This window comes from Ixodes scapularis, unplaced genomic scaffold, assembly GCF_016920785.2.
Source record: "Ixodes scapularis isolate PalLabHiFi unplaced genomic scaffold, ASM1692078v2 PGA_scaffold11__112_contigs__length_91849675, whole genome shotgun sequence".
In the NCBI taxonomy this organism is placed as follows: Eukaryota; Metazoa; Arthropoda; class Arachnida; order Ixodida; family Ixodidae; genus Ixodes; species Ixodes scapularis.
In genome coordinates this window covers 22,417,192-22,440,558 of record NW_024609837.1, presented here as the reverse complement: position 1 = coordinate 22,440,558, position 23,367 = coordinate 22,417,192, and the positions used below count along the sequence as shown (strand labels likewise).

Sequence of the window (23,367 nt, the reverse complement as noted above, 5' to 3'; positions counted from 1 at the left end):
TGGAAAGGAAGGAAACGCATACTGGAGCTCCAGGCATTGTTAGAGTTCGGCTATGCTCATTACCTCAGTGGTTGGACACGAGCCACTACCCAAGTGTCCACCGAGGCATTGCTTGTTACGAGCCGATGTACAGTGCTCACGCAGTTCTCCTGTCCAATCCATGAGCCGCGCTCGACTGTCGTCAGGCGGGTGGGTTTGATCCCACAATTACGTCATCAATCCTTGCGAAGGCAAGACTAAAAGAAATAGTCTCATTTTTGGCCTCGCAATTTCACCGCGACAAAAAAGCTTCTGAATCAGTGGCGGCCTTTGCGAGTATACTTGGGTCAGACTAGGACCAGTACGCCTCTGCAAAGTCATGAAGACTCCAACCCGATATCGTTTTATGACACCTTTAAACTTCACGGGGTGCAAAATAAAAGCAGTAAAGGGTTGCTGTTAACAAGTGAAAACTAAAATTGTCGAATTAGCACACACGAACGGATGAAACAATTTCTGAGGAATACCATCAGCCTTTCCACTCTGGTGAAGAAGGAAGACCAGCGAAGCTGTACTATGGTGGGAATGAAGTAATGGCCGGCCGCAAGTCGGCAAGCCAGAGTGGAAAGGCTGGAGAGGTTGCCGCCATCTATGAGCGACGGCGGCAACCAGATAACCGGCAAGCCGGCTGTCTGGTTTCTGTCGTCCCTTATAGATGTCGGTAGCTGTCCAGAGTTTAGTGTCGTCATTTGTTTGCTGACGGACACGATACTGGGGCAACTAGCCCTTAAAGGGGCCCTGCAATCATATCTAAGCATCTACCTTTTTTGCGGTTTCCACGTCCCTTGGTGTACGGGCAAGCCAGCAGGCACGGAGAGAGTAACTAAATGTTAGTGCGTCATATTTTTATCGGACGACGCGGAAACCTCCTCCATTGATGAGGGCGACCCGCGGTACCGAAAGGGCGCAAAATTTGACGTCTTTGGTCCTGGGCTTACTACTGGTCAGAGCAGCTAAAAGCTTCTTTTTAGTCGAAATACAAAATAAAAGTGGCGCGAACCGTTTCAATTATTTATAAAAGTAGTTTTTGTTCAGTATTTTAGATAAAAAAAGAAACGAATGCAGTTCATAAAGTACGGAAACAAGAAATGACCCGTCGACATACCCACCACCAAGCGGTGGAAAAGGCGGTGCATACTAGAATGGAGTAGTGGGATCAGGCGCCGACACGGAAAGGTCCCGGATGTATGCGGTGGCGCTGCGGTCATATCGGCAGGAGGATCCGACCGGCTCCGAGCGTTCCGAAGGCCTTCGCGAGAAGCTTGGTCTTTCGGTTTGGCCGTTTCGCGGTATGGCAGCGGAAAGTAGCTCCCATTCTGAACTGATCCTTACCCCGTGTTTGCTGTCGTTTGTGGCCAATGAAGTGTCATGCCGAATTAGTATTTAATCGCGCAACAAATGCAATGAGAGCCGCTCTGGCTGCCCATTGCATACGGCTTATCCAGAACACGCTTTAATGGCGCCCTCTCGCGCCGTCAACACGGAGTGCGGCAGCGGTGAGCGCTCGATGAGCTCACTACTTCTCCTCTAGTTCACGGCCACTCTCAAGCAACCAAAGACGTCATGAGGGAGGTTGTTTTTTGCTTGTTTTTGTAATTTTTATTTGCCTATAACTTTCATAATAAAGGGAATTTCGAGAAAATAAAAGTTTTACTAATTTACTACATTCAGTGCGCTCAGGTTCGGTGCAAATCAAAAATTAGTAAAAAAGTCATTGCAGGGTCCCTTTAATAGCTCCGCTGTAAAAAGAAGTGTGTGTGTGTGTGTGTGCGCGCGTGCGTGTGTGTGGGGGAGAGGGGGTTAATTTTAAAAACCTACTGTGTTGTAAAGGTTCCTCTTCCCATTACAGGTGGAGCGCTCTACCAACTGAGCTAACCAGGGGTTAGACGTCAGTAGAGCAAACGGGTTTTATCAGCTGCCACCAGTCTAGCACCAACAAGGGTGAAGCTTGCGATTTAAGATTATAAGTACAATGCAATTAAATGCAAAGGTGCAAGCGAGCTCTTCCCCACATCTTTGTCGCCGACCAAAAAGCGCTAGCCCGGAAACTACTTTGTGTGCGAAAGGCTCTTGCCAAATAGCACGTTTTTGTCGTTCCAGACGCTCGCGCCGTTTTTCACGACGATCCACTAAGAATAGTAATACGTGATTTTAAAATACTTGGCTTTCACTGAGCTTGAACGTTATGCAGCATGCATTTTGCGCCATCGAATTCGATTTTCTCGGCAGGAAGAAATCACAATGACTACCAGCCTATAGTGTGATGACGTCACTTGCATACCATGTTAAACAGTTAAGCTTTCTGGTGAAATGTGATGTTTGCAAAATCAGCAATACATGTCCTAATTGTAAATTTGTGCAATTTTTTAGCAGTCTCGCGATGATATATGGCAGCCTAGAGAAATGTTAGCGTGCATGGCTATTCATGCATAGGGATCTAAAGTAAGGCCAAAACAAGTGCAGGTGAAACCGAATATAACATTAGCCTCCCGAGGCAGAATTTGGCGAAGTTTCGAGCTCATGGAAGCTGATAAAATGTGATTTATGCTAAGATTTTAAGAATCTTTGTCTGTCCTTCGCCCTATTTATGTAAAATTATAAATTTCATTGCGTGCATTTTTACGCACATCTTTTTGCAGTAGGGCGTTAAGTAAGGAATTGTTTAGAAAAATTACATTAATTATCTCTCCATTTTTGAACATTTCATGTATTTGACTTCCAATCTATTATGTGACCACAGAGCCCTTTTTAATGTACCCTGCAACCCGATGTTTCACACTGCCAATCAGCAAACAGAAAAACACTTTTATGCAGAGCCCAGAGCTCGCATAGTTTCGAGTATCGTCCTTCCGCGTCGGTCTCAAGCGGTTATGGAAACTTTATAAAGTAACATTTATTGATCGTTATAAAAATATATTTAATTACTAACTGAATATTTGACAACATAAATAAGTGGCCGACGACCCTAAAGCAATGCCCCCCAAATTATCTGAAAATTGTTCTGCCAATCTTCTCCGTCGTTTCTATCCTCGACAGCCACGTTGTACGTGATATGGGACAGCCTTACACACATTCCTGATTTTGAAGCTAATTTAAATAACTATCTGTTCCTCACATATAACTTCTCAAGCATATAGAAGTCTGTTATTGCTCTTTTATGTGGGGAACATGACTTTTATGTGTCTGTGGGCTGGACAAAAGCAAAGTAAACAAGGGCGCGCGGCGGAACTATGACGATTACGCACGCAAAGAGTCAGAAAGTGTCCAATTAAGTAGCTGCCATGTCGAGTAGAACGTGAAATACTATTTCGTTTTACTTAACAAAAAAGAATCTTGGAGGACGCTTAAGCTTTGCTTTTAAATGTGGAACGAAATAGCCTTAACAGGTCTCGTTTGCATCGCACTCTCATTTGCCACGAAAGCGTGACTCGCGTGGCCTAGTCAAAAGCGTCTGACTCGCAACCGAAGGGTCGTGGGTTCATATCCCACCTAAAATTCTTAATTTTTTTCTTTAAGGCAAAGGAATTACTTTAAAAAGTAAAATCATTTGAGACATACGGCGAACTTTAATTCGCATTACATGTCATGTTTTAATCACTCTCATTCCACGCGTGATGTTACGTTTCACATGAGCATTGTGGGTTGTTTGAAATTCTTGCGTGAGGGCATGTACCTCTGACGTCATCACCCTATCGACCAACCAAGATTTCCTAGTCACGCCACCGACATCGGGTTTTCTGCGACATGAGCTCCTTAACACTACCGCGTTAAAGTCATCAATTAGCAAGGGTGATGCTCCTTTGCTAATTAAATTGAGCGGCATCTTGGCAAGAACAAACCTCAGCAGCCAGGCTATGCCAGCTTCTCCTGTACAAGAAAATGTTAATTTGGACAAGCGCCATTTTGGGCCAGATTCGATCGGAGTGCGAAGGTACGTATAGATTAGGGTGAACAATTGCGATTACTCCTTGCTGCATGATTAGTCGCATGCATACGGTACTGAGTGTAAACAATGTTTGGTTAGAACAACAAGCAGTTTGATTGCCGCTCGGTGTTCCTATAAAAAATTGTCTGAAAGGAATTATTCTAAAACTGTTGTGACATATTGAAAATTTCATTGCTTATAGCTAAGTTGTGTCGTCACCTTATACAAATATATTGTGAAGTGTATTTCGTGAACAATATCTGGTAATATATATGGCCATGAGGTGCTCATTTTATAATTTTTATGTGATATATTTAATTCCTTGGTTCAGAGACACAATCACAATTTCACTTTTTATACTGCGACATAAAGTTGTACCAATCACGGGTATTTTAGGCGACCTACCACACTTCGCGACAATATTTTATACCGTGTAAATAAATCCGCTTGAACTTTAGAATTTTACTTAAACACGAAGAATGGACAAAAAAATGCAGTATAGTTCTAAATTTCAAGCCGATCTATTTCCAGATGTACCAACAAGCTCACCTCTTCACTCTTGTACTTAAGCATTTTCATTCAGCTAAAATATATGTTACTGGTAAACAAAGGGATGTCGAGTCGTATGAACACGACATTATGAGCGTTAATGTAGATTTTTTTCTACTCTTGCGTCAAAATTAAATAAGTGAATTTCATATTTTGGTACCTAAAATCAAAAGTAAATTGCACGGACGATCGAAGAAGCTCAAGAGTTAATCGTTTTACGGCGTAAATAGTGTATATGGCCAGAACAACGTGGAAAATATATTCTCAATTTAGCGGTTCAAACCGGTTCGAACCGGTTCGAACCGGTTTGAACCGTTATTTTTGGCTCCCCGGAACTGAACCGGAACTGAACCGAAAGCCGTGAACCCGAACCGGAACCGAACCGATAAAAATTTCGGTTCGACACTCTGCAAACAACCGCGTTGCCATGGGATGGCCGTGGCGACACGGTTATTTGCCCTATATATTTACATGGCGGCGTTCACTGAATCGGTGTCAAACAGGTGAGATTTGGAGCCCAACACTTGCCTAACTACTAGGAAGTCGGCGTGCGGCAGACGCTCTCAATATTTTGGCTTTGAGACTCCGTACACACGAAAGCTGAGGATGGCACCGGTTTGAGAAGATCATACAAGCCCTGCTTCCAGCAGGTGTTCGTTTCTCTTAGTGATGATGAGAATGCTGGTGCCAATCGCACCTTCTTTTAGTGCGCCGATTGTGTCGACAAGCAGCCGCGGCAGCGGGCAGACGAAACAAACCGTGGGCACGGAGCAGACGTAACCTAAGCCTAACATGGCCGACCGAGCGCCGAGCAAACAATCGGAGCTTGTATGAGAGCGCGTCGGTGCGCAAGGCAGTCTGGAATGGAGTTCCTTTTTGCCGGCGTCGCTGAACACGACATCATACCGCGGGTCCTGGGGTATTTAAACGTCCTTGGGCTCGAGGTAAAAACATACCCGGCAAAGCCAACCAAGCAGTAGCGTCCTTTCCTGCACGTGCGCTCGGTGTTTCGCCGATATTAAAAATATCTGACAGAGTCGGCCGAACCTGGCGCGAGCGGAAATGTCAGAGAAACCTGCCCCCTCCGTGATCCCGAAGAGAGCTGACGTTCGGATTGAAATTTACTTTTTGTGTGTGTGTGTGTGCGTCCTGCAACAACTATAGTGGCGTTCTAAAAGGGTCGCACGAGAAAGACAGTGGCACGTCGCTTTGTAGGGACGAAAGAGACGCGTAGGTATACAGCTAAAAGGGTTTGTAGCAAAAGATAGGCGGCATTTCGCAATTCTGCTGCCTTGTGTGCGATGGGAGTTCCGCTTGACGTCCTTTTGAGATTGCGAGAGACAATTTCAGCAAAACAGTGTTTATTTTTGCGTTCTACCAAAGCTGAAATGTAGCGTGTGACGCGCATCGCTTCATTAAAAGAAAGAACAAAACGATGCTTTCTCTTTTTTTTTTATTTTGTTACCATGAAAAACTGACGCTTAAATAAATCGTTCGCGTTAGTAAATTGTAAGAGCTCTATCATGTTTATTTTGTTTATACGTTCTATATTTTTTTTCTCTTGTTCACCGTAAGAGATTTGAAATTATAGTTATACAGGGATGTATATATATTGTGAAATTTCCCTTGGTTGTTTATTCACTGATTGACTGAGAGATTGATTGAAGGTGCCTTTATTAAGGAGGATTCACCCGCGAGTTATTTGTAACCTTTTCCTCATAGATTGCGCAGAATTGCTCTGCAACAAACGAGTTTCTGCCAGCTGCGCATGCAGTTCGGGCGCTCGGAACTGACTCGGCCCGTGGACTGCTCGCCGCCGTTGCAGATTTTGTCGGTCCGGCGTCCACCACTACCGGCAGGCGCCAACTAGAGCCCCTAGATGAGCTACGCTTAGAGTATCGGCAGTCTGCTCCTGATATTGTAGTGGACGCCGCCATCTTGGTGCATGTGCGGAGCAGACGCAACTGCCGATCGTCATTATTCAAGAGTGCGACTGCATCAAGATATCTTTCAGTGTTAGAAAGCTCATGCAATATATCTTTGCTCTGTCGCTTAAACATTTCTGGAGGACGGAAAAGCGTTTTTCGTGATTTCAACTAAAGCTTTAGATAACTGGCAATCATGATTTTAATCCACAAGATGGGCAAGTGTCTTTACTCTGAAGCTTAACTTATTTAGTGGCACTACACTCTAAAAAAAGTATTTGCGTCTACTTTCACGCACAACACTCAGAGAGCCAATCAGCGCAACTTACGGAGGCAGCTCAGCGAATGACGATGTTGAAACATATGTTTAGACCAAAATACGCAGTCTGAGTTGTGACATTAAGCAATGCAAAACATCATGCTTGCCTAGCTTAAAGGAGCTGTGCAACAATTTTTGTACTGTGCACAAATACCGCTTAAAACGGATTTCTAAAGTTAATGACCTATGAAACACGCGTTCGTTTTTCACCCCACGCAATAGAAGTCCCAGAAAAAAATTAAGAAAAACGAGCAGCGTTCACCCCCTCAACTCGCAGCCAGAACAAGCGGCCACGTGATCTGGAGCCGATTATATGCCGCCAGTGTGGATCATAGCCACGCGCTGGGGTTGGCAAAGCGCAGGACACGCGCTGAGTTCCAGACATTGTTATGGCTCGGCTGTTGTCGTCGTTGCAGCGATTGGACACGGGTCACAACCCGAATGCTTCTCGAGCTAGCAATTGTCACGAGCCCAAGTCGAGTGCCCACGCAATGCTCGGGTCCAATCTATGAACCGCATTCAAATATCGTCACTTGGGTGTACTGCGATCCCCGAGTTACGTCATCAAATTTTGCAAAGGAGAGATTGAATGAAAATGATCGTTTTTGTCCTTGAAATTACACCGCAACAAAGGAGTTTCTTGGCCAATGACGTTGCGTGTGAGTATCCTTGAGTCCCAGGTGTGCCAGTAAGCTCGTGTAGAGAGAAAAGCATTCCAATTGAATATCGTTGCACAGCACCTTTAATGTCACAACTCAGACTGCGTTTTTTGGTCTAAACAGATGTTTCGGCAACGCTATTCGCTGAGCTGCCTCCGTAAGTTGCTCTGATTGGTTCTTCTAATCGAGTGTTTTGCGTGAAATTAGGCGCACAGACGTCTTTTAGAGTGTAGGGCCAATAGCCAGCGTTTTACACGGGCCAGTAATAAGAAACTGTCTCTAATAGGTGAGCGGCGTTTGGCAACTTCCGGTTCCTTATGAAATTTTGTTTAGCCGTTTACAAACGGCGACGACGGTCTGCAGGCGTGTCTAAGCATAGTTCAAAAAACTACAGTCTAGAAGTTTCAGAATTATGCTTGCAGAGGCCTGCAGCTCATTGTCGTATTTTGTCAACAGTGTAACAAAATTTACTAAGGAACCGGAAGTTGCCAAATGCCGCTCACCTATTTTAGAGTGCATCCAAAGTTTCCACGTTCGAACCATTAAAACGTATTTTGTGAACACCCTATTTACTAACGGTGTTGAGCCTGCAATGAATGTGTCAGACCATGCACTAGTCGCGGTCGTAGGTAGAAAGGAGCTTCTTACCGTGGTGTCTTTTTTAGCGCGTGTACGTACGGCGCGTGCTTTTCTCGCTTTCGGAATTGACGAACATGTAAGTGCTGAGCTGTGCTAAGCATGCGGTCTTTACAACTCAGTATGAATAACCAAAGAGCTTTTGCCCGGTGCGATTTTCAGTATTCGTCCGTACGGCGGGTGCTCTGTTCGTTTTCTGAGGCGGCAATCAAGCGTGTGGTCGCCTCTAAAGATAGCAGGATGGGTTGTTATTTTGTAAACATTGAAACGGTGTAGAAACGGTAAGAGCATCCTTCAGCATCTGCTCACTGACACTAATAAAACGTTAAAAAACACTTTTAGCGTGCTATCAAAAGACTAACATTGATTTCCTTTTGGCTTTCTCGTAATTCTTGTTCCCTTTCACACATTTATTGTCCTTGCTCAACGTGGGCGACCCTGCTGACGCGCGGGACATTTCTGAAGAAGTGAAGAGCGCGCGTGTACATACTTGGTGATTCATACTAACACTTCACAGCGCAAGAAAACAAACGCACACAAAAATACATTTGAAACACTCAAAGAAAGAACACCTTCAATGCACTGACTCTGATCTCTGTGGTGTATTACACTTTATCTTCATGCTCTTTTTTTTGCTATTATACACATGGAAGTAAAAAAAAAAAAAAGGAACAAAGAAAAATAAAAGGAAGCTCTTAACGCGCTGGTAGTAGACGACGCGCGAGACAGGGAGGTAAGATCCGACTGCAGCGCCGCTAGTTCTCGTGACAGCCACCTGGGCCACTCGCCTCTGCAGGCGAGAATAGGGAGCTGCGAAACTGAACTTGCTCCAGTAACGTTGGCCAATCCAACATGCTTTCTATGGCATTAAAAACAAAAGAAAGAAATTGAAAAGAGGTGGGGTATAGCTTTGAGCGGCGCTCAAGCTGCGCGAGTGCACGGACGCCAGTATCTTTGGCCATAGCCTCTTATTTAGAGGCCTACAAGGTGTCCCAGAAAAAAAAAAAAAAAGTCAGGTTGTTTTTTACCGCTAAAATAAACTACGAATTGCCAAACGCTCATTTTCCAAAGGTAGCACTATAGGTCAAAACCGATGCCAATGTTTCAGTGCGAACTGATATACAATCTACAAGTTATAGGTGATTTTCTGAAAATTTAAAACTGAAAGTGGCGGCAGACGGAACCCTTGAATACATAGAGCTCTATCACTGTAGCTTTATAGCCCTAGGAACCGAAAACGGGCGAATTTGAACCCCATTCCCCTATTGCACGCACGGCGAGTCCCAGTCTGTGCAAGCTCGGGAAAACAGCAGCAACAACAACAAATGCTCTGGCATGGGACATTTGGTACTAATGTCGCCATCTCGTTGAACCCATTGAAAATAAATCCCGCGAAAACTGCCCTGTCAAGTTTATTTACACAAATACGGAGACACCAAGACATTTTGATCTCCAGTAAAAGTTTAATATTTAAGATATGAAACAGCTCTAGTACGTACTAGCATTATTGTTTTTTGCTTTTATCACCTAAGTACTTTTTATTTCAAAATTTTCTCAAAATGCGCTCAAAATAGTCAAAACGGTCATAGTTCTGCATTTTATTAGACACCTGCAGTCCTCTAAGGGGAAAATCCAAGGATAGTATGACCTTCATTGCATGTTCATAGTGAACCACAGAAATAATCAATACTCTGGTTCATTCATGAACCTCAGGCTTATGCAGCAAAGTTGATCCCTTGAGTGACGAGCGGGTGAATTGCCCTTAAAGGGGCACTGAAGTCATTTTTGATGAAGGTTGTTTTTGATATTATATTGTTTAAAAGGTGTTCATTCCCGCATATACTAAGTCATATATTACAAAACCGCCTAGTCATCTCAGGGTTAGAAAAAAACATGTGAGGCCAGATTCACGAAGAGCTTCCTAGGCTACGACAACTTAGCTAAGAAGTTCGTAAGTTAAGAACATCGTAAGAAGAGGAGAAATCGGTATTCACGAACGCGTTCTTAAGTGAGAGGAGGAAAGCGACGTTCTCGTACGGAAGAACTAGAGCTTACCGGTGCTGCTGCTATGGCGATGGCGTCTTGTGCAGCACGAACAACCAATCGCAAAGCTCGGCATGGTACGGAGCAGTTCGGAGCAGTTCGGAGCAGTTCGGAGCACGTGGATTTTTAATAAAAAAACACTGGCGGCCTTTCTGCCACCGCTTGTCTGGGGTCCGTGTCCGTGCAGTGACATGTCGACGCTAACACTATTTAAACGCGCCCGAACGCCGAGGCCGGGAGGCGTAACCGCATCCGTTGACTGCTGCGAACTCGATCGCTACGAAGTCAACACAACTATCATCTTTGCTAAAAGACGGCTTCTGCCAGTCGTTTGCAAAGCGACGTAGATGGAAACAAATCGCTGCGGCATTTTTCGCGGCCTTGAGGATGCAGGAGTAATCCGACGTTAAAGAAATAAACGTATGAACTACGAGAGCGTCAGCAAGAGTCACGTAAATACCTGTTCACACTCGGAGCGGACGCGCGCGTTTGATCGAAGTGTTGGATTCGCGCTGTTAGACCGCGAATTGGTAAGCTTTTCGGGACCTATATTTTACGATTGCAACTCGATACTGACGTGACACTCGGCAAAGAAAGGTTAGACCGGCATTGCGTAGCTCCCACGAACTGTCATAGCTCGACAGTGACGTACAGTCGTCAGAATAAAAATGCCATACTAATAACAAAATGTACAGACTGTGTTGGGAAGATAAACCATACGGTGTTTATTTGAGCTCTATATCACACGAAAGAAGGAGATAGAATCGAAGAGAGTCCCGAAGAGAGTCGACAACAGCATTTGTCAACGCTGCCTCGGGCAACAAGGAAATGACAAAGGGAAGAGATTGACCTCTTATTCTAAAATTGAGGTCAGCGATCAAACTATTAATACGGGAAGGGTCCGCAAGGGTCGCACAGGCATATTCCTTCAGCACGCCAGCCGGTCGTGGGTAGACGGTCTTGGCCAAGGACCGCCGGAGCAAAGCTGCGCCGAGTTGGAGTGCCTGCTAGGCCTATATTCTGCCGAGCGCGCTTGGTCGATGACGGTGGAATCGTGGCCGTTGGAGCTTTTCCCGGGTGTTTGTGAATCCAGCCTTCTTGTTTGTCGTGATCTGTTTCAAGTACTTTTTACTTTTTTTTCTTGCTGCTTGAAGTCGGGACTCGCGAGAAGAGCACGTAGACGTTCGTTGGTCGTCACGACCAACTAACTGAGCGACGCTGTCGGCCATGCGGATTTGATCGTAAAAACGTTCGTAAGATAGCTTTGGAGCTGTCGTAGGATTCCATCGTAACCTGCTGAAAATTTGCGTTAATTTCGTTTCGTGAATACGAATTTGTTCTTACGTTTTGTCTTATGCACATTTTTGGCGTAAGATCGATTCATGAATCTGGCCCGTGGAGTCTTTTTTTCTCGCGGACTGCATTGTGGTTACCAATGAAATCCCTACAATACGCGCATATTCCGAATTATTTTATTATAACTCGTTTCGAAGAGAGCCTGATAGGTACGCATTCAAATAAGACTCCCCTTCTTCACCGCGGACAAAGGCCATCGCTTGCAACACGCCGACAAGTGTCCTTCGTCGACCACTTCACTCGGAAGAAATTTCCCAGAAAGGGCGTGTTGCGATCTTTGAACACGCTTTTACCGAGCCAATAAGTTACGCACGAATGTGATTTCAGGTTTGTCGGGATGCTTAGAGCGGCTAGATTGAGTTGTCACCACAAAAGGACGATCTCAAAATCTACTTCAGTGCCCCATTAATGCGTCAGCATCAGTACCCACATGACAGGGAAAAGCTGACGGCTTCCGTCTGTGGACAAAACACCGGAAAGTGAAACGCGCTGCAGAAAGAAGAGGAGAGTAGTGAAAGACAAAGCCGAGAGGAAGGCGACGTCACGGGTGGAAGCCAATGCGCGCTCGGCGCGGCGAGGCGAGAGGGAGTGACGTCACGGTGTGGAAGCCAATGCGCGCTCGGCGCGGCGAGGCGAGAGGGAGATGACGTCACGGGGTGGAAGCCAATGCGCGCGCGAATTCTGGGGCGAGTCTGAACTTGCAGGCGTGCGGAGCCCATATATGGCTTGGTTTGTGCAGCAAAATGGCGTGTGAAACAAGTACTAGCGCTATTCCAAGGAGGCGGCAAAAATTAAAAAAAAAAAATCATTGGGGGTCCTTAGGGAATGCGTTAGCATGACCCTTGGAAAACGCTACCTTTGAGAAATGCTAACAATCGAGGAAACAAGAAAGCCGAAAAAGAAAGTCAAAGCAGAAAAAGGTGAAGGGGTGACCTTCAGCGTTTCCCGACATGTGTGGCGTTTACCGAGGAACATGCTTACTCATTTCCTAAGGAACCACCAATGGATCTTTTTACAGCGGAGCTGTTAAGGGATAGTTTCCCCATGATCGTGTCCGGTACAAAACAAATGTCGACTCCCGTTGTTGACACACCATTCTGGTTGCCGCAGTCTCTCATAGATGGCGGTAACTGTCCAGGGTGCTGTGTTTGCCGGTTATCTGCTTGCCGTCGTCGCTCGTAGATCGCGGCAACATTTCTTCGGATGAAGAAGAGTTGAAAGGAACGGGCGGTGATCTGCGCAGCAGCGCGATTGGTTCCGCAATCGCCGCGAGGGCGCTATCGCCTAAAGTTTCATTACATCGAGCGCTTCAGGTTCCCTTGCGAAAGAAGAGCATATTGCTCGCCTGGAAAGCCACCGCCAAGAACAGAAGCTACAGCTCCGCTGCTCTTCCTTCTTCACCAGAGTGGAAAGGCTAAAGTTTTCTCTTTTTTTTTTTTTTTTTTTGAGCAGAGAAGCATAACAACGTACTTAAAAGGGGAAGACGTCTGAGGGTAACAGTAACATTTCTGTTCAATTATTCTACTCCTCCGTTTAACTGTCACATTCACGAGTGAAATGACCAAGCGGCGGGTTCCTAAGCAACTTCGTTTCAATTAAAACTAACAAGAAAAATAATCAAGTGTTCAAATGAAGTTAAAGATAGTCATAACACTTTTTTTTTTAATTTACCTCAAGCATTGTGAGGTGATGAAAATTATAAACTCCCCGATACTGCGTTGTTTACGTGACCTGTGCTGGTTACCTAGACGAATGAACAAATATTACAAAATGTGCCTCATAAAATACTTTAAATGTTTTTCTGAAAAAAAAAAAAAACATTTTGACGTTTACTACGGGCCTTGTTTCAACACACTGTTTCTTGTTATGAGCATATGCATTTTCACTTAATGTTCGCTAGAAAAGAGATCTGCATTTAACTACTGCCACCTTCCCCCTGACATCCCCTCCCTCCCCCCCCCCCCCCCCCCCGCACGCACGTACTACAGTGAGTAAAAACGTCAAAAAAAAAAGGGCGTGACCTATATTAATTTTTAATGACGCATCTTGCTTTGGGATTTGTTCCTCGATGCGATTGTTTATTAATTGTGCCTGCATATTGGTTACTGAGAATAATTCTATGTTCGGAACTAGCCGTTCTTTGCGTCTGTAAAACTGCCAGTGACAACCTATAGGTCGCACACATGCGCAGCACACATGGGTTGTGCGCCCTCACATACGCACCCATTCGCCGTCTGCGTGCCTTCAAATAAACATTCGCAGGAGCACAAATAGAGATCTCACCGCTGAATACCATCCGGGTCTCGGCGTCCACGGGCCACCCCTAGAGAATCACGTAAAACGTCTCCGGGTTTTACTGGCCCCCCTCGGCGTTGCGCAAGACACAGTCAAAGTCTCTCTTCGCCCTTTTTCCTCTTTCATTTGGTTCCTTACCGTCTCTGCTTTTATCGGTCCCTCTTCAGTTTTTTTATCCTTTATACGCCTATTTATGCTCGGCGCGTTTATTTGTTTTACGGCCAACCAGAAAGGGGGGCAGACCCCTCGAGTTCTCACCCTTCCCGGAGCGTGCCGACATAACGGCAACTGCGTCTTCTCGGAGTTACTCACAGAGGCTTTCATTATTCCTGCTTTCTTTCTCGAACCCCGGTTCCGCACAGCAACGCTGCGAGGGCGAGCATCCTTCCTTCTTTCTGTTTCTTACTTTCCTATCTCCGGGCTCCGTTTCGACTCACGATGGACTGCGGAGGGGACTACGAATCTGCCACGAGCCAATCCAGGGCCATGCCAATACCAACCAACTGACCTTCGGAAGGAGCTCTGCAAACACGCGACGAGGAAGGGTCACGTGACACGTTTATGGCTCTGGATTGGCCACGAAACCTTGCATCGTCAGCCACCGTCCGTTGTAAGGTGGAACGCTGTACACCTATAACAATAATCTTTTCTCTCTTTCTCTTTTTCTGTCCAACGCAGTGCCCGGTTGAAACTCTCTCGCTCTCTCTCGCTCTGCCATCATTTGCGCTTTCATTATCTTTATTTCCTTCGTTTTCTATATTTTCCTTTTTTTGTTTTTGGTCCGTTTCGTAGTGCGGGACTTAAATCGATGAAGGTGAGTCCCAGCTTGAGTGCGAGAGCCTGGTGTTGAGTGTGCGGGCGGCAGGGTACTCGGTCCCACCAGGCGTCTTTCCGCGAAAGATAATAAACGAGGGGCTAGGCTGTCTCGGTGGCAGAGACGGAAGTTTTTACGGTCCCCACCGCCTCGACGACAAGGTTGCCTGCGTTGGAGACGCCGCGTGGCTACGTCCGGTGACACTTCGGACCTCGTATACCCGGGGTGGGGGGCCTTACTCGTCATGATTCATAAAACGGCGTGACCCGGCTCGGAAATTTTACACATACGATGCAAACAAATACTTGTATATTGATATTTTCATTTTTATTTTTGAAGACGGAAAGGGAAGGGCTTGAGAAAGTTAGCAGAGACATATTATTAGACTATCAAAGTCACGTAGATATTTTGGGGTCGTATAGGTATTTATGCACCGAGTGAGTCTAGTATCCAACTCAACGGTCAAAAGTACGAAAGATTTTTTTTTTATTGTCTTATATTCTATATAAAATGGCTCGGATAGACTTCGGTTGCTGTGGATTGGCTTGGCATGGTGTGATGATTTGGACAGAACAAGCAGATTGGGGCACTGATTTTTTTTTTGCAAGTATTTGAATGAAATCGGTGAAATCTTGGTATCAGGCCCAGACGTAGAAAATTATTTTCCGTCAGTGGTTGTCATAAAGTATTATCCATGGCACCAATATATTTGGACGCTTTTATCTTGCTCTGAATTTTGAGCCGGTGTTACTGACACTTCCTTGAGTTAGAGTGATCGATTAAAACTGGCGAGCACAAATTCCCTCAAAATCTAGCTTCGGTGAAGGCACCAAGGAATCTATTTCTGAATTGAAACGAAGAAAATGAAATGCGGGATCAGCGACTGAGACGCGGTAAGAGTAAAGTTCGATTCCGTATGACCTGGTCTGTGTCAGAAAATATAAAAAGTGCATCTCGTCAAACAAATCCGAAAATTGTCCTATGCTTTCTTGTGCTTTTTTTCGGATTCGGATATTTACCTTTCCTTTAATTAACTCCTATTCTAGCAGATTTCAAATAATCTCACTTTCTGCCGAAATCTTAAATTACTTTCTCATCAGCATTGAATTTATTGTTTACTCAGTGTTTTTTTTTTCTCGAAATATCTCGAGTTACCGAATAGTTTTCTTCTATATGCAGACAGCAAGTTCGTCTGCTACTTTTGCTGGGGTTGCGGTGACATCAGAAAGACGCTGAGCTCTGATTGGCTCTGAATGAAAGACAGTGGGTAGACCTCAAGGCAACTCTCCTTGAGGACTCCCCACTATTCTTCCATCATGGCCAATCAGAGGTCGGCGTCTTTATGACGTCACCGCAACTCTTCCGCAAGAAGCAGACGAACTTGCTCTTCGCATAGTAATGTACTGATTAGCCTAGTGAGGCATCGACATCACGTGGTCGATAGCGTAAACGTTACAGGTACAGTATGTTTGCATTGAAAAGTTTTAAGAGTATGATGAGAATGTTATCGAGCCTCTAATAACCTAGAAGTTTGATACCTGTGTATCTTCCGAGCTCTGTCCAAGGCGTCTCTAAAACCCGCGGTCACACATCTACTACATCAGACAGGAGACAGTCTGTAAACATCGTCTTATGCGTGACTCGTTCTAACTTTCTTTCTCCCCCTAACTATCGCCAGGCACACACTGTCTGGTGAGAGTTAGTGGGAGAAAATTGGCAAGAAGCGTGGGAGAAATTATATGTTTGGTCTTTTTAGACTTAGGCTAGGTGGCGCAAGCTACCGCCCGTTACAAAGGGTATAGCCATTAACATCCGTCCATCCATCCTTTCTTGCGTGTCGGTCCCGTCGCGTTGGTCATACAATAACCGTCTGCAGACGTGTTCCAAGCGTGCATATGTAAAGCGACCGGGCTTCGAGCATGCTTGACATGCTTCCGCAGATAATTTTCTTTTCATGCTTGCAGTGAGCACCGCGACTTTTTGCTGGAATGTAAAGCGGTGTGGCCTTGGCTTTGGCGGGAGCTCCACCTAGAGGGAGTTTCTTGCAGATTGTTTCACACCGATTCCGCGGCAACGCTCTAGCCGTGACCCGCTAAAGGCCGGTTCTCACATGCAGCGGAGCGCTGATGTAGCGCTGCTCACGTGTCGTCAGCTAGTTATCGTCTGCCATGAGCAACAGTTTTGATGGTGTGATGTAAAGCTGGTGAACGCTCCCGTCAGCACGCGCTTGGCGCGAGGTCAGCGCTCTGCTTGTAGCGCTCCGCTACATCTGTGAACAGGCCTTAAGAGAGCCGTACTATCTACATACAAGGCTGGCGCCGCGCATGCGCAGTAGTACAGCGTTTTTGTTGCGCATAACCATAGATTCCATATCAAGAATAAAAATAAAAATATAGGAATATGATAAAATGACTGAAAAAAGAACGAGAATGTCTTTTCTTCATGTTAGTTCAGATTCCATTTGAAGAATATGGCATAACTTAACGGGGGGGGGGGGGGGGGGGGGGGGGGGGGAAAGCGGTCCACGGAAAATTTTTTTATTTCTAGGGACCGAAACAAAGGGTGGCTGCGGTTTCTTTCCAAGGTAATACCGCGCTTCCGAACGAAAATAAAACTACAATCGGAGACTGGTTTCCACGATGAAAACAATTAAATTATGGCGGCCTCTTTGCAGGATAAGGCAGCGCATTATTTCTCTTTTTTTAATTTTTTTTTATGAGAAAACTAATTTGGACCTTAGATTCTATAAATCTGGGGAAGGATTTGGAAGCGGAAAAAAGAAACTCGCGGCTTACCGACACAGAATTTAGCTTGCGATAAAGCCGGGAGTGGGGCGCGGGCACAAAGACACTAGCGGCGATGATCAGAACAAACAGGGAGGATATTACATGGATTAAAGACAGTTTACTTTCTCTAGTTTCAGAATCCGCTCACCTTATCAAAGCGGTCTCCATCTCCGAAACCCTCCGGAGCAATTTTCTCCACGGGAACCAATAAGAAGTTCGATGAGAAGCAAGAAAAGGAAATGCCATCTCCTTGGTAACCCTATAAGAAATAACTGACTCTTGTTTGTCTCTCGCTTTTTTTTTCTCTCTCTCTCTCTTTTCTGGAAGCGAGGACCGTTGGGGAAGCCACAAGAATCCGCTTAAGAACCGAATGTGTTTTGGGGAACGATTTCTTTCGAGGAGGGAGGCCACTCTTAGGAGCCTTGGGGTAATTCGTGCACTTGTTATATATATATATATTTATGTACTTGTATCATTTTGTATTGTTTCCATTCTTCTACCTATATTATGAAAAAGTGTGCCGCAGTGTATTACAAACTTCGACAGCATCTGTTCGCATTATCTTCTAGGTTAAGCTGCGCAAATACCCATGTTTACAAAGCCCTCATTTCGTTTTCGATTCTTTACCAACTTCGGTATCTCTTAAGATGGTCTGTTCTAGGGATCGTAATAGAGGGTTAGGAGATAACGTACATGAGGATGGATGAACACAGCGGCATAGCGATACCGCCGTAGAGCTTGGCCAGTAGCATCTTCCAGTTGTCCAAAATGTAATCTCGAAGGCGGGGGCCGTTGCTTTGGTTTCTTTTGCTTTCTTTTGCTTTCCGATATCCAGTTTTACTCCGACTTGGACCGACACCGCGGCTGCCACTTGGCAGGGTACCTTCAAGAAGCGTGGTGCCAAGACTGCTTCCTGAGCTTTGATTGGATTAAGCGGCTAAAGAGTGTGTTGATTCTGGGCAGCTCATTGGCTGACTCGGAAGAAGCGCGACGTGACGTGTCTGCTTTCCAAGTACGTAATTGGTTCTCTATAACGTTTGTAGCCTCCGCCATGTTCCAACTTCCGTTAAAACGGGACATATTACCTGGCCGCCGAACATATTTCATTTCTGATAGCCGTCGCTGAGGTTCTCAGATATAAGCAGTCTTGTCCACAAGGTTTATCTTTTCCTTTACTTTTTTTTTTCTTGCCTTATTGAATTAGATTTTAGTTCTTGTTCAGTTGGCGGATTTATTCTGGTCTGGTTGTATGTGCCGGTATTGAACCGAAAACGACTTTGGCATTTCATTCGGTTTCCCGTCCGCAACATCTTTTTTCTTCTTTTTTTTCTTTGTTAGAATATGAAGGCCAATGCCGATATTCTCTACATTTCATCGGCTTATATAGATTAGAGACGGTGATTTTTACTCTTCAATCTTCTTTATTTTTGTTTTCCTACAGTCTGCATCTGGTTTCTTTCTTTCTTTTTTTACGCCTGCAAGCCTGCTTTAATCGGGGCAGACAGTTTTTTTTTTTAGCGTAGTTATGAGAAAATAATTCATACGTACGACAAAAGTCGTTTATTTTTTATTATTCGGCGCTTTATGTTTGTTTTTTTAAATTTTGAGTAGGGAAACAGTCTGGCCGGTACAGTACGAAGAGATTCCCACAGTCTGTAACGTTCACGACATAAATCTGATTACACGAACGCACCAAGCGAAAACAATTAGTCCTATCAAAACCGCGATATGTCAAAAGGGGAAGCACCTTCAAACACGCTCGGGCCTCTTGCTTCTTGATTTTCCAACCGCTGATTTTGCTGCCTTTTTACGACACAGTCTCAGTAACTTTAAATGCGGTGAAATTTTGTTTAAGTCGTATTATAATACTACAAAATGTGTACTCGCGGGGACAACGTTGAAACTGTCTTAGCTGATCCCGAATCGTTGTCTGTCGGAAAAAGGAAAATACCTTCCAGGTTCCTTCCAGTTCAAGAATGTTGTTTTTATTGCGTCCTTTCATCGTGAGTGAGGAACTCATCGAACTTTCTACTGCGGTCTAGCTTCAAGCCCATTCACACCTCAGAGAGAGCGAATGTAAACCATGTAGCCATGCGCACCATACCCTGTCTCACCTCAAGTCCGGACGCAACCGACGCTCCGAGCTGATGAGGCCGATCAAACAACATGAAAAGTGCACCAAAACGGTGTTGACTTATCAATTTATTTTATGAATTTGCCTCAAAGGCGTAAGCCTTAAAGAGAAGGAAGTTGATGCACCCAAATTGACACAAAAAATAACACATGCGAGAACATGTTAAGCGTTAGTTAGATAATAAGAATCCCGAAAACAAGCTCACTTGAGATAAGCTTACAGAAAAAACGCGTTTCTTCGGTGAGCTTTTCTCCACATCCGTCAAAAGACCGGTGTACTTTTCTCCGGATCGGACAGTTTTGCGGTGAGCTTATCTCCGGTGAGCTTGATCTCCGGTGAGCTTTTCTCCGGTGAGCTTTTCTTCGGTGTGCTTTTCTCCACCGCCCAAATGATAAAACGGTCTGAGGCGCTTTTTTTAAAAAAAAATTATTTATGATTGAGATTATGGGAACGGAAAGCTGGTTTCAGGCCCACACTGTAGATAATATAAAGGAGTGGTAAAATAAATTGGTGCGAGCATATGAGACGGCAACTTCGTCATATTCCCGTGCGTGCTCTATCATCGCTGAACCGATCATGTACAGAGAAGACACAGTGACTTGCGCTTTTGACGTTGTTTGCTCGGTACAATCCGCTCGTATTGTCGGCTCCGTCCAATCTTAAGGTCCAACGCACAAAAAAGAAAAATGAAACAAAGGGACATTACCTGGACGCGAATAAAAAATCGGTTTTCCCAGGCAGTTGCAAGAACTCGAGGCCAGGATAATTATGGACAGTCATGGTCCGGTGTGGCTGCCTTCCATCTGTCATTCGAAGCGGGGGAAAAAAAAAAGAGAAAAAAGGCTGGACGTAGTTGCTCTTTGTGTAGCTCTGCCGCGGAAAAGATTACACAGCGAGGATGCATCCGACAGGACCGCCATTGGAAGGCAACGATAAGCAGGCACTAGAGTGGGAAGAGTGATTGACGGTGGTTGGCCGAGTAATGGCGTTCTGCCCGCTTTCGGGAGAAAAAAAATATATACAGTTTGAGTATGCCGTTGCAACGCGAATAGGGTTAGATGGTATTAGAGGTACAAAACACGATTTCGGGAGAGAGTGGAATTTCGACGAGTTACGTGAAGGGGAAATAAGCATGCTACATACTCGCGGACAACTTTCAGTGGCTATGCGGTCAAAGGTGCGGGGAGACACGTACTCAAACGCTGATTAACGCTGTTCACACGCAAAGATATATAGCTGCTTCTGCCTCTACTCCCACTTCGAAGTCGTTGGGTTGCCAAACGCCGGCCTCCATCGTCCCGCCTTCGCATTCGAACGCGCTATAACAGTAAGTAGAAATACAAGCAGCTAGCTTTACGTCTACCCACAAAGTTCTCGTTATGTCGTTGCGAGGGGATTCGCAAGCCGCCCTAAGTGTCAAGAATGCCGGAGATTGACGTCAGTACACCGCCAAGCCGCAAACGCGTCCATCTCGGCGTCGCCGTACACCGGCATTGAGAGACAGCACCAACGCGGCGGTGCTACAGGCATAAACTCAGGAAGACAGCGAGTCTTATCTTCAGGGTGGTGTATGGCTCCAAAAACTGCAGCCAGTGGCACCGCTGTGCAACAGGCGTTTTTAACTGTTAACATGTCGCTCGGTGTGTCTAGCTAGAGATAGATAAACAGAAAGACATCTTCCTTGATTTTATTTTCCAGAACAAGGACTGACCTTTTTTGGCGGCTGGCGGCATGAAGCTTCCGAAAGGACAAGGCAGAGGAGAGAGCAGGCATCGGTTCCTTTCGTCTTTGACTGGCATCGCAAAAACGTTTCCTCGGGACTCAGTGAGTTCGCATCATTTGCATCTGCTATTGCCTTTGGAATACTTAGTTACGCTGTAAAAGATGGCGGCGACGTGTCTCAATCTAGAGCTCAACAAAGATTCTAGTTGATGAAGTTAAAACGATCCCTGGTGACTTCATTTCTTACATTTTAGTTTATCTCTCACTTTGAATTAAAGAGCTAACACAAGGGTCGAGCGTCCACTAAGACTTAACTTCAAAGAGAATAACTAAGGCTTTACAAGAGACGAAACTTGCCTGACTTGTTTCTTGCACCATAATGGTCATTAACGAAAAAATGAAAATTTAAAATTTAACGAAAATTACGACGGCTTCTTTTATAAGTATTAATTTAAACTCGACATTCAATATAGCGTTTGTTCTAAGGCTCCTTCGTGATATTTCAGGTCTGTCCTACAATTTTAATTTTTATGTTTTCCTTTTCTTAAAGTTCGATAAAAACCTCCAAAGCACAAAGTTGTGAAAAGTTTGTCTATGTTTACTTCTTTCGGAGATCAAGTGTCATAGGTTGAAATGTGGTGTACTGCTCAGTCGCAAACTGGTTCCAAGTTTTAAGCCACTCAAATGTTTTTAACTTTCAACTATTCGTGTTCAATGCATTTTAATGTCCCGATAGCTGAGCATTTTATGATAGTACGAAAATGCTTTTTTTATTGTTTTCATACTTCAAACCTTTTCTTTGTGATGCGTATAAAAAGCTCGCCAGTAAAAGTGTAGCTACGCCTCGTTCGCTCATAGCTATTTACTTAACATAATGAAACCTAAAATCAGTTCGAAAATTAGTTCAAAAATACAGGCTACATCGCACGGGCTATGCAAACGTTAACCACACTTTGGTGTTGCTTTCATATGAGTAATTCGGTGCCTGTTCTTCAATCAACTAAAAAAAGGAAAGGATTGTTATACATCCCAAACGAGATTCTTCATTAAATACTACAAAAAACAAATAGTGTCGAGATGTTCCTCCACACCCGAACGCGCCCTAAAGGGCAATTAAAATAACATAGTTTTTTAATTAAATAAAAAAATTAACAAAACATACAACGTGGAAAGGTTCTGATCGTCTTAAAAGTACTGCGCTTCGGTAAAATTTGTTTAGGAGGAAAAAAGAGCAAGAGAGAAAGGTTAGCCTCGCGAGCTCTGACATGCCAGTGGGTGCTCTCGTTCGACGCTCAGTTGTCGAATTAACTTACAGTTTCTCCTCGCGAACATACACGAACTAACGCTTGTAATGTCCAAGGCTTAGAAGAAAAAAAAAAAAAAAACGGATGCGCGAAATGTTTTACACGCAGAAAAGAAAGAAGAAAATAGATGGTGCTATGGAGAATTTGGCAGCCTTGAAATAGCGCCGGCTACTCTATTTACACGCAGATAAAATTGATTTCTGCGAACGCGCAGTACCCGGAGCTCTTATCATCCATTTGATCCACTCAGAAAGAATGATAAGGCGCATGACGCCAAAAATCATCTACTAATCACCGGTATAAAAACAATACCACAAGCAGAGAAGATATTTTTTCTTCTGCCGTCACCTGTCACCGACATCCATGCACCGGCAGCAGCCATACACAACTTAACACGGGGACCGAGGGCTCGACCGAGAATTCTGATCGGTGTCGTACCAAGCTGCAATAAAAACAAAATAATGAAATGACTGAGTAGAATAAACCGGCATCCCGACTTCGCTGACCTCCCTCAATTCTTCGCCCCCTGCTTCCCTATTTGGTTCCCTCGGATTAATGTCCCGAAGCCGCAGAATTGAGAATGACCGAGTCCCTCTTCTAAAATGCATGAGGAACTGCTCGGCGCGCTCCGAGTCGCTGGGCCACGGCGCATCAATCCTTCACGCTGTGCTGACTCCAAATCCGGCCGTGCTGGGAATCACCCGCCAAATCCAGGTTCAAAGCGAGGGGGATCTCCAGGGGCCTCCCTATACGCGGGATGTGGGGAAGGCGGCCTTGTTGGCTTGGGGAAGTGAAGGGGATCAAGCACGCAGGTTGCCCGAGGTCGCTAAGGGAGTGAATCCCCAGCTCTGTTATGATGCC

General features: G+C 45.0%; 1 protein-coding gene across 1 annotated transcript in view; it reads left to right on the top strand.

Annotated features, from left to right (window-relative positions):
- The window catches only part of LOC8041106 (lachesin), a 150,135-nt gene that overhangs the window by 56,108 nt on the left and 70,660 nt on the right, over positions 1–23,367 (top strand). The window contains exon 3 of the mRNA XM_029989206.4: positions 21,179–21,304. Within this exon, the coding sequence (XP_029845066.4) occupies positions 21,179–21,304 (126 nt within the window). The remainder of the gene's footprint in view (positions 1–21,178; positions 21,305–23,367) is intronic.